Source organism: Corvus cornix, chromosome 1A (genome assembly GCF_000738735.6).
Source record: "Corvus cornix cornix isolate S_Up_H32 chromosome 1A, ASM73873v5, whole genome shotgun sequence".
NCBI classification, from domain to species: Eukaryota; Metazoa; Chordata; class Aves; order Passeriformes; family Corvidae; genus Corvus; species Corvus cornix.
In genome coordinates this window covers 11,789,354-11,801,051 of record NC_047057.1, presented here as the reverse complement: position 1 = coordinate 11,801,051, position 11,698 = coordinate 11,789,354, and the positions used below count along the sequence as shown (strand labels likewise).

The 11,698-nt window shown below is 39.7% G+C and overlaps 2 protein-coding genes across 3 annotated transcripts in view; one reads left to right on the top strand and one right to left on the bottom strand.

Moving 5' to 3' along the window:
- Positions 1 to 1,073: 1,073 nt before the first annotated feature.
- Positions 1,074 to 10,767, bottom strand: ARMC10 (armadillo repeat containing 10). Of its 2 annotated transcripts, none has more exons than XM_039571238.1 (6): positions 10,644 to 10,767; positions 8,917 to 9,062; positions 6,955 to 7,089; positions 5,504 to 5,680; positions 4,424 to 4,495; positions 1,074 to 3,246 (listed from the first exon to the last, which is right to left on the bottom strand). In XM_039571238.1, exons 2-6 carry the CDS (start codon positions 9,031 to 9,033, stop codon positions 2,995 to 2,997), a joined length of 753 nt encoding a protein of 250 aa, XP_039427172.1. In that variant the 5' UTR covers positions 9,034 to 9,062; positions 10,644 to 10,767; the 3' UTR covers positions 1,074 to 2,994. The 2 variants fall into 2 exon arrangements, with proteins under 2 accessions (XP_039427172.1, XP_039427171.1); XM_039571237.1 differs by lacking the exon at positions 10,644 to 10,767 and adding an exon at positions 10,274 to 10,637.
- FBXL13 (F-box and leucine rich repeat protein 13) overlaps positions 10,511 to 11,698 on the top strand; it is a 67,931-nt gene continuing 66,743 nt past the window's right edge. Inside the window, 1 exon segment of the mRNA XM_039570431.1 lies at positions 10,511 to 10,846. Within this exon segment, the coding sequence (XP_039426365.1) occupies positions 10,511 to 10,846 (336 nt within the window).

Below are 11,698 nucleotides of genomic sequence, written 5' to 3'. Positions count from 1 at the left end.
TTCATTGGCAAATCATGTTTTGTTTATGATTTCTTTTGGTCTGTGGGATATGTGGGTTGGTTTGGGGGTTTTTTTTGCTCTTGCTCTACATTTTATTTTCATATCCCACAAAGATAAATATATTTTTAAAAATATATTATTTAAAGACCTGAACTTCTGGCAACTAATTAAAGCCAGTTAATGAGATTTCATGGTAGGAACAACTACGTAATCTTTTAACTGTAGACAGTTATCTCTTTTAAGCCTTCTGAATATAAATATTTTAAATGTTAAAGATCTTCATATCAACAAAGAACAACACAAAGAGGCAAAGTTAGTCAAAATTCCTTCTGAGGAAGGGTTCTGGAACAGAGATTATACGTAAGAAAAAGCTACTTACTTTCCTTTGGTGAGGTTCATGTTTGACAAACATCAAGATTTTTTCGTTTGAAAACTTAATTCTAGTATCATCTAGATGTGTTCACCAGAGTTTGTTCAAAACTGGGTTAAAACTACCCTGTTATTCAGTGTTGAGGGTATTTCAGATGAAGTCTCTTGTATTTACACAACAGCTTCAACCACAGACTTGGGTGATACAATGTATTTTACACGTGTAATTCTGTGGAGAACACCAAGCTGCAAGAAGTTTTGAGTACCTTGAAGGTCAAGTTTAAAATTAAGGTTGGTTTTGTTGTGGGTTGTTTTCTTTTCCTGTTTTTATAATCATCAATAGATTATTCTGTAAAATTATGTACTTTAAAGTGAAACTAAAATACAGAATACCTAGATAAGCAGCCACAGAACAGAGAAGTACGGAGTTACATGGATCAGAAACTAAACGTCAGTAATGACGTTTTGGTTTGGATCTATTAATTCACATTTGTACCTAGAATGGTGACTGTTATGTTTTGCTTGGTGCTGATAAGATTTCCACCAAGGTTGTGGGGTAGGTGATAAAAAAATGAGACATCTTTGCATAAAGACAAATTTTAAAGCCTTGCATGATTCCAGAACATCCCAAACAGCATTGTTCTGTGAAGAAAGCATTTAAAAATAGGTCTTTCTATACCAGAAAAAGAAAACTGAGACAACACTGTAACATATTCTCATGTATTTTTAGAAAAAGTCACTTTTTTCTGTCAGCTGTCAAAGCAAAGGATAAGAGATCAGCTGTATCAAAAAGATGGTATTTGAAAAACTTACTTTTAGGTTGGAGAACATGGAAAGGGACATTTAGACATCTCTGCTGCTGATCTTAAGAAACCATGCATGAGCTATACCTAGAACAGACTGGTCCTAATGTCTTGTCAGGAGAGGAGAGGGGGTAAATTCTTAGTGTCTGGCCTAGTCTTTATTTTTTTTAGTCAAATTCAGTAGCAAAAAAACATTAAATCTACAAAAAGTTGAAAAACATCAAGTGATTGTAATGTAACTTGCTTATTACAAACTGTACAGTGTTTTAGGAGCAGTGGAAAGGAGAAAGGGAAGTTCACTGTCAATGCAGCAATTCTCAAGGTTTTGACTGGGAATGGTGCCAACTTCTATTTCTGCCTTAACTGTATTCCTGGTGAGCTAAAACTACCTATGTGGATAAATTAGATACATGTAGCTTTCTTTACCCGTGTATTGATCAGGGCATGGGTGCGTCACAGTTTCAAGGTCATACTTTTCTTGCAGTTTTAGCTATATGCAAAGTGACCTTCTGAAAATAAGTATCTATTGCATTACAGAAAGAGAAGAAAATAATGTTTTCTTAAGAGCAGAGTGAGTATACTAAATTAGAAAGATGAAGCACTTGGTAACAGTTTAGGTGATACAGTTCTCTTAAAAATGGTACAAAATAGAAAACTTTCCTAGCCCTTACATCTGACACATTTTTTAGTTTCTCTATAGTGGAAGTTTTTAGTAATTTGGTTTTGGAAGTATTTTCCAGTATGTTTTCTGTTAATCAATAAAACTGTTCAGGTTCTTTTACAGTGATGTTTGTATGGATTCTACTTCATTTTGAATAAATGCTGGATTGATGACTAAAACTTTAGGGGGGTGATGCTCCAGTTGCAGGAAAAAAAAGGAGTAAAGATGTCCAAGGAAAGGAAGATCAAGGGCTGCTACAGAATAGGAAGCTTTTGTAAAAATGTGTGATACTGCTGTTGTAGACATTTTTTTATAAGAATGAAAATACTGAATAGCAGTTGCAGATAATCCTTGACTCCTACTAAAAAGTTTTTTAAAATATGTCTGCTTTCCCTAAAATAGCAATTTTAAAGCAATATAAAATCCTTTTAATTTTTGTTCAAGTGTAGAAATCTTTCACAGTTGTGGTTAATTGCACTGCAGTTTGGCTAAATTGAATGGATATACTAAGCATACAAGAATGGAGTTTTAGAATAAATTCCATGCAGGTAAGATAAAAAACCTAGTCTGGGTGACTTTAGTATGCAGTTTTCATTGAAAACACTAATTCTGTAGGAAGGCAATGATAGTTTGGTGTTGTTTTTATTTAATATTTTGTAAGATTTGCCTTTACCCATTTAATAGATAAATACAAATGCCTAATCTCCAATTGCTAAATCTTTAATGCACAGTTCTAAAGAGGTATTTATTCAACAGCTGGAAATACTTAAAAGTAAAAAAAAAGTCTTTGACATTGTGAAGAATATTTTAATTCACTTCACTCATCCATTTAAAATGTTAATTTTACATATGAATGTTTTCATGTTTTAAATTTAAACTATTTGTCCCCATTGCATAAATGTAGCAACTGTGCAGTGGTTTATCAGTAATAATTAAGCTTTTGCTTTTCTCTTGCTTGTAAAAAAATTATCTGTTATGCTCTCTGTATTAAAAACACTGCATTCTCTTCTGTAGTAATTAATTCATGCCTAGTAAAATGCTAGTATTTAGAGAGGGTTTTTTCCATCATTGTTGTATTGTTTGCTTGTTGCAGGCTTTTTTAGCATAGCATTGCCAAGATTAGATATTTTCATCAGGTCAGTCTGTTTTAAGAAAACAACACTATTGTGTTAATATTCTCACAACTTGTTCTTTCACTTCCGCGTCAGGGTGATGCAGCAAAGACGCCAGTCTCTGAGCGAACGGGGCAGAGTCCCTGCAGAGCGTGAAGAAAACTGAGGCTTCGCTGTACTCCTCAATCATGGTGCCTTCTTCATCATTCATGTTCTTTTTCAGGTTTGCTGCAAATGCCAGGGCTCGAACCAGAATATCTCTGTTTATACAGTTGTCAAAAAGTAACACCAATGCTGGCACCTAGGATATTGAAGGATATATTCATACTTAATCACCAGCAGTAAGTACGTGTAACTAAATCTAACTTTAGAAAATGGAAAAAAATGTGCACCTAAACCAGAGATGTATGAAATCCCAGAACTTCGTATGCTGTGAACTCCTGTCAGAAAGTTGCACAGTATGCATGTGTTCTCTTTAGAAAAGACTGGCCTGTGCATCAACAGGCTAATAAATGCTTTGTATTTTCAATCTCCGAAATGTGTCTGTCTGGAAAATTCCCATTTGGAAGAGAAGGTCTGCTTTCCTTCTCAGTGATGTTTATTTTGCCCTGAATGTTTTTACGTTAGCGTATCTGATAAATGAAAAAATGAACCGAATATTTAGCTACCCTAACCTTGTTTTAATAATGAAAAGACAGCATTATCTAGGACCAGCTTTGCTCATGGCAGATAGCTCACAAATAAAAGCCACTGCATGTTTTAAGAAAGTTACTTTGGGGAGGGGGACAAGGATGCAGCACCATTCCAGCCCCTGACTGTTTTGGTGTGAGGACATGAAACTGAAAAAAACCTGTGTGCCAAGGCCAGCACAGCAAATGTCACACAAAGTTCTCCATGAAGAAATAAGTAAATGCACAGGGAAAGTTCACTTAGAGACAACAGTTTTATGTCTTTATTTGAGTAAAGGAGTGGGAATTTCAGTGGAATTTGGTTGGGTTTGGTACAGTATGTTGGCTATAGAAACAGCTATTGAGAAGGATCACTTACTGCTTCTATTTGATAATTTTCAATCTATATACTGACTGTGTGTCTGGAAATGAAGTTTTGGGTTCCTTATACATACTACAAACTGAAGTTCATTACCCCTTTGGTGGAAAGGGAAGGTTAGAACAGGCTTCTGCAAGTTGTCATTGATTATTTGGAATGGTACACAGGACATACAACCCTCTTCAAGTGCACAGGCCCTGTGCCTCTTCCTCTACAAGTACAGGATCCATATTACACTACCCTGTGAAATAAAGCCAGCCCACGAAAGAATGTGCACTTAGCTACTGATTTTAACCAGGTAGTGTCTAGAATTTGCTCTGGAATTGCATATATATTTCTAATATATTACAATTCTTCTAGTGCATGCAATATCTGAACAGGTACACATATATATATATGCTAAAAATAAAATGAAGCAGCAAGAATCTTACTTGAGGTCTGAGAAGATGTCTTGTCATGGCTGGGTTTGCAGATAAGTTCACAAGTACTTTCAAAACTTGAATCTGAAGTGAGGAATGTACAAGTTCATTAAAAGCTCCAAAACAGTAAGTACAGCTGTAATGGGCATCAATAATGCCAATGTTGACTTGGGAAGGAAAAGGTAGAATGGGTTAACTAACACCTTGAGTATTTTGGCATAGGGAAAACTAAGGTATAGACATGTTAGGAGCAAGTTCAGAGTGACTTAAACATCAAAATAAGGCAAGATCTATAAACAAATCCCAGTAGGCCAAATGCAGAGTATTTTTTTAAATACAAAGAGGATGGTTAAGTACTACATTTAGAATTATCTAAATCATATACAAATACACCTTTATGCTTTCTTGGACCTTGTGGTGCTAGTCTTTAAACACTAGGAAGAGGTCATATTACTGACTGTACTGAAGTACAATAGGTGTGTTTTGTTTAATGGAAATGTGTGTTTTGGAAAACTGGTTTTGATCTGATAGAGCAACCACATATACTGACAGTACCACAACATCTTGAATAAAAGCTGAGTTTGGTCCCTAACTGAAGCTTGTTTCAATATCACAATAATTCACAAATAAGCACAATTTCCAGTTGCAATCACTAAGGTTGCAAGAGGTGTCATAAGCGAACAAAAGTCCATAATTTAGGATCCCTGCTCAGCATCTTTCCCTACAGAGATTCATGCATCAGTGAAGCCATTCCCATGCAGGTTCTTGCTCTGTGATACAGTAGCAATGCTGAGAGCAGAAGAGAATTCTAGAGTTGCTACAGCAAAGGCACAGGGCAATCACAGTGCACCCTGCACTGCTTTGGTAGAGCTGCAGCCCAATGGTTCCACTACCACGGTTTCCTTCCCTCCCCCCTTTTTGAATTTATATTGTGAAGCTAATACAGATCCATATTTTAGTGCATAAAATCTGTATCATTAATGAATATTTAGTTTTTCTTAGCACAGTCTTAACCATTTTACAAAACCAGTAAGAAACAAGACAAGTAAAGTAGCTTCATAAATGGCTTGTAAAAATAACACTACCCAGTACCTGTGTCCTTTCAGTTCCTTCTGAAAGCAAATGAAGAAAGCATGGAATTGAGTTTATCATCTTTTGGTGGTAGTCACTGGTAACAGACATATTTGTCAACAGCCTGAGTCCAGCTAGCTGCACATCAGAGTTCAGGGGAGCTGACTCAACAGTCCTACAAACTTGTATAATAAATACCTGGGGAAATGGGGAAGGAAATAAAGAGAGAACAATTTTTGATAAAAGAATATTTTCTGTAACAAATAGTATCAATGGCCTAGCTACAGTAACATAAATACTTCCTGAACATTGCTGGCTGAATGGCGAAGGTTCTTGGAAACAAGTACTTTTTTGTTTTGAATATTTCAAACATTCTATTGGCATGACAGAAGCAGACCACACAGCATTATGCTCACTGACCTTCCTGAAGTATAACTTGGTCTGAAAACTTAAAGTGCTTTGACTCCATTTCAGAAGTGACACAGCTGCTTTAAGGAGTTATTTTAAAAATCACTTACAAATAACTAACATCTTAAATATTGAAAACAATCTAAGGACAAGCCTTGAAATGAAATCCTTTCTCCCAACTATGTGGCCCATTTACTGGAACACTCTGTAGGAACAGCAATGACAACTGACATTAACAACTATTTTTACCAATTTTTCTTCTGGATGACAGTCTATAATGAATCTTAGAGTCCTAAATGAGAAAATTATTTTGCCCTTACCAAAGGAGTTATTTTCTACTTATGTACACCTATACAAATATTGGCAAGCACTACTTAATAAAAATTGCCCATTGCTAAAGATGCTACAAACCACCACATACAGTCACACTACCTTTTTATCAAGCTACTGAAACAAACTAGTAAGAGTCTTCAAATCTGCCTCAGCTCACCGCTTGGACATTTTTTGGTCTATTGATTAATCAGATAGGTTGGGTTTTTTTCTTGATGCTTAATCCTTTCATACCCATAGCAGGTACTGTATTTACCAGTGGAACTTGTTATAATTTATACACACTATTCTTTTAAGATGGAAGTATCACCTGCAAAATTGGTCTCATACAAACCCAAGGGCTCAATTCCTCTTTTCTTCTCCCTCACCTAAGGAGTCCTGGCAAGTTCAGTGTGCAATCCATTCTATTAAACAGCCACTGTTGATGTTCTAGGCACATTTGGAAATCATCTTACCTCACATAATTTTGCTATAATTTTAGCAGCACAGTCTCTGTTTAATAGTATTCTCTGAATCTGAACACAAACTGCATAGGTTCCTGTCTTTTATTTTAAAAGTAAGTGCCAGTGAAGCAATGTATTTCTAAGTTATCCTTTCAATCATCCAGATCTGCTGACTTGTATGTCTATCATCAAAGCATTTTGGCATAGTGGCTTGTATTTAACAAATATGCTGAAGGTCCTGTACTATCTCTTTGCCTTGGTTACTTTGATTTTTCCCATTAAGAAACTTACCTGTATCTCCTCCTGATTTTTCATATTCATACTCAAATTATTAAGTGCATTTAGTGCTTTTTCTTTAATTTTGGGAATGCAGTTGGAGAGCATCCCTCCAATAACAGAGACACCATCCAGATTCCGGATTATATCCTGAAATATAGAAGATATTTAATAAAATTTTTAAAAATTCAATTTAAATGCTGAAGCATTCCCTCAAAGTCTCAATTTTAACAAAAATGAAATATATGAATGAAGAATTCAAGAATTGACTGCTCTGTTTAAAGAGAGTATTAGCAGATACTACTTTATTGCTTCCACTGAAACTAAGAAGGGTCCTGCTTAGAAACAAAGTATTAGTTGCTGTTATTTGACAACAGCCCACCACCTTTGCTTTTAAAATCTCATCTGCAAAGCATGCTTAAAAGCACTTTGGATTATAAAGAATAAAAGGAAATTACTGCATAATGAGTTTATAGAACAGCCGAGCCAGATCACAGTAACTAAAAGCCCTGACTGAACAGGACAGAACTTCAAGATTCAGCTTCATATTATTATAGTAGAGGTTCTGAAACTTTTTCCATTACACTTGGTTTTATTAGTGTTTTAATCTTTCTCACTCAGACTGTAACTGTCTTTGAAAAAAAAAATACTGTTTTCAAAACAATTTAAAATGGACCAATGGACTTTGGGCTCCAGTTCCATTCTGTTCTATGAGATTTATATTAAGAAGGCAGTTTTGAGAAGCCAGAATAGACGGCTGTCATAAGTAACAGAAAGGACAAAATAAAAAGGGTAGGACCTTGGAGGTTAAACTGTTAAAAAGGCATGAAAATCTGCATCCAGCTCAAAAGTTTTTCTGCATTCTATGTCCAAATGATTTGGAGATATGATGCCTGGATAGTTGTAAAATTGCTAATGTGCAAACAGCACATAACTTCGTGAGGGATTAAAAAAACAGTTTATCTCACTAAATTTTAGATCTGGACCAGGTAGTATTTAACCTCCAGTTCAACCCTTTCATTAATTATAAGCAACAAAAGATATATTTACAGCACTTTGAAAGTACAGGGCTCTGTATGGACTTTAAGTGGTCCAAATATTATGATTCAATAAATTCTGTTGGGGAAGATGAAACAGGAAAGCCTTATAAATATGATTGCCTGACAAAAGATTTTGGGAATATGAAAACTATAAGCGACATCGAAATGAAAGCCACCTTTGAATTACCAAGTCTTAGTTACTGAACAACTGGAAAACAATGGTATGGCCAACTGAAGGTAATCCCCTCTTGATTGAAAAATACCCTCTGCTTGCAGGCAGGTCCAAGGGTCAGAGCAGACCCTACTAGCTCAGCAGAAGGGGTCCAAAGAGTAGTTTTTAGAAGTTAAGATGTAACACTCTATGGTAATATAAGAACTCTTATCGGCTGTATGTAAATGCTATAGGATTTGTATCTTGTATTAGATTGGTTAGTGACAATTAGAATATTCAGTACAGAAGATGATTTATTGTATTGTAACCAGGACTTCAGACACTCTTCGCACACTCTCTCTCTTACACACTCTTACTACAATCTCTCTCACTTCTTCACTCTCATTCCTCTCTCGCTCTCTCTCTCTCTCTTTACTTACACTCTTGTTCTCTTGGGCCTGCTCCGAGCTGCAGCTGGCAGCTCTAAGCAGTGCCCCTGTACCCACGCCCTTTGCAATAAACCGCATGTTCCAAGATCTGACTTCAGAGATCTCTCGTCTCCGTCTACGCCCGGTCCAGACTGAACCCACCAAAGCTCCCTACAAATTCTGTGAAGCTGGTGAATTATATTATTTGGGCCAGCAGAAATTAAGGCAAGATATTAAATGGATTTTAGAGCACAAGCTATCCTAGTGTTCAGTCCTGTGTCACTCTTTAGCAAAACAGCAGCTCTCCTCTGTCAGACTGGCTGGCATTGGACGTTGTTTTCTACAGAACAATACTCACTTGATTTACAGAGAAGGCAGCACTGTTGCTGAGAGTGATTAAAGCTTGCTCTTGAATTAATGGATCATCTGTGGCCTGGAGCAAATGAATAAGTTTCTGTAGAGCATCCACATCCATGGTATGGGTTGACACTGGAGGACTACTGTCTGTCAGTGTTTAGAAATTAAATACTTGATACCAAGTTTGAAACCTTTCACTCAGTTGCTACTTAATGTTTTTTACAAAGCTGAAATTTAGCTCTCAGTTGTAGGACATACTGTTCTAAGTTTGTGCCCAACCATCATGTCATGGTAAAAAGACTGTTTTACAATACTAAGATTCTCATTCTTTTCCAGAGTCCTCTAATTACCTCTTCTCAAAGTGGAGAATAAAAGGAACACACAATTAGAGATTGAGGTGTGTTACCTCCTGCTTAACCAATAGCAAATTTGCTATTCAAAATTATTAGGAATATTCACCAAACATGGTTGGGGGGGTGGGGGGGGGCGGGTGTGGTTCTGTGTCCCTGAAATGAAATGTGGAAATCTGTCTGGGCACTGTAGGAAATAAAACTTCCAGTTTACAGACTACTACTTCCAGAATGACACTGTGCTAGTACCCTGAGGTCCTTTGACAAAGTAACAACCACAAATGTTAGGGGAACACTGCTGATCATGGCATCACTCAAACAACAGAGGAGGGCTGCTTCTGATTCAGGATGATGTGATGGAATACCTGGCCTTTATAAAAGGGCAACAAATGCCATCAAAGGCCATTTCCGCTAGGTTGGAGGCAGAACTATTTAGCCAGCTGAAGAGCCATGAGACCCGATCTATGACTGCTGGACTAGTCATAGCTGACTGAAGATGACTCCTGAGAAGCTAACCAGTGCTTTAAGTTACCCAGCTTTACTGCCAACATCACACCAGGCAAACAACAGTGTTCTTTGGAGGTAAAGAAAAAAAAGAGGTCAAAGTTAATTATGATAATCCAAGAGCTCACTTCAAAAAGAAAATTGTTTTTCATCCTCGTCTAAACACTTAGTTTAGCTTTGGATTATAGGGGGAACACACCTGCAATAACATAAGTAAACACACTGATCTGACGTACGCTTTGGGGCACTTAAAAAAAAAAAAAAAAAAAGAAAATTAGGCTCTCCTAAAAATAAACCACGCTCCAGAGTGCTCCAAACCTCCGCATGGCTGTGGAGGGCCGGTGCGCAGGACTGTGGCACCGCCTCTCGCAGGGCGCAAAGCCGCCAGCGGGCCCCGAGCCGCGCTGCAGGGCCGCGGGCTGGGAACTCCCCGGGTCCCGCGGAGCCTCCCCCGGCCCCGCCGCACACCGGGGGGGTCCTGCCCTGCCCTGCCCTGCCCCTCACCTGCCGGCGGGCCCCGGGCAGCCGCTGCCCGCCGCCCCCGCCGCCCGCTCGCCGACAACCGCCACAGGCAGTAGCAGGCGCCAGCCCCGAGCACCAGGGCCGCCGCCGCCACCCTCACTGCCGCGCCCCGCGGCTCCCACATCGCCCCGGCCGCGGCTGCGTCGCCCGCAGAAGCCACCGCCCCATCCGGCGCGGCTCGGCCGCGGCTCTGCCCTTCCCTCCGTAGGTGCCGCAGGGATGCTGAGCCCACAGCTCCGTGTGCGGGGCGCGGGAGAGGCCCCGCCGCTGCGTGTCGACGATGCGATGGGGTTTCTGTTTTACATGAAGGATCGCCCGTGCTCCCGGGCCGGGCCGACCCCGCAGCGCGTACCGAAACAGGCTTCCCGCTCGGGGAGGCGGCCCGCTGACGGGAAGGGCGGTCCTGCGCCATGGCAGCCCCTGGCGGGCAGTGGGGGGCATCCCGAGATTGGGGGGCAGTCGTCTCCGCCGCCCCTGGCCCTCCGCCACCCGCTGCGTGTCCAGGTGCTCGGCCGCCTGGTCCCACTGCAGCCGGTGGGACCACAAACTGCCCCGGTAACATCTGTGGCAGGGAGCCATGCGCCACCCTTCCCCACGAAGGGTCCCCCCCTCGCCCCTCAGCAGAGCCCTGGTCCCGGCTCGTTGTGCCCCTCAGCGCTGGCCGCGGCATCTCACACCCCTCACACTGCTCTCTGCTCGCCTGGGACATGATTTTGTTTTGCTCGTTTTGTCACTAGCATGCTTCAAATGATTTATGAAAACTTTAAGTACAGAAACAAGACAGAACAAAGCAATTCTGCTTTATAATCTGTGTCAAAATGAAGATTGAAATGAAGGTGAACCCGGGGAACTGCACTGGCTCTTTCCCTGGTACGTTTAAGTTATTCAGTGTTAATTACAGAAGCACCTCTGTATTCCAGACGGGTAATTCCTTCCACATGAGTGCAGTGGGTGCAATCCATGTTTTCTAATGGCCTGTCGTAAAGATGACACCGATCATGCTTCAGATACTGGTGGATTAGGTATTCTTGTTGGCACAGGAGTACACTTCCATAAAATATCAGAGTAGAACTGGCACAGCATGAAGGACTGTGGGGGAAATACGGTTGGTAGGTTTGCCCTTAGAATTTGTAAGGTGATTCTCTGTGTTTCTGTCGTTTCCTCCTTGTTTGTCACGTTCACCTCTGCTTGTTACCAGCAGCTGTTTTTCAGTTTCCTTCAAACAAAAAAAGGCACAATGCATAAATGCAAGTTTAAGAGATATCCTGATATATTTAAGCTACCAAAATAGATCCCATTTGCAATCAGCTATTACAGCCAGGATTTCCATGGAAATACTAATAAAGAAATCTTGAGCCAGTTAGAATAATTACAGAGCGTTGCTGCCATGTTGACTGAGTACTTCTC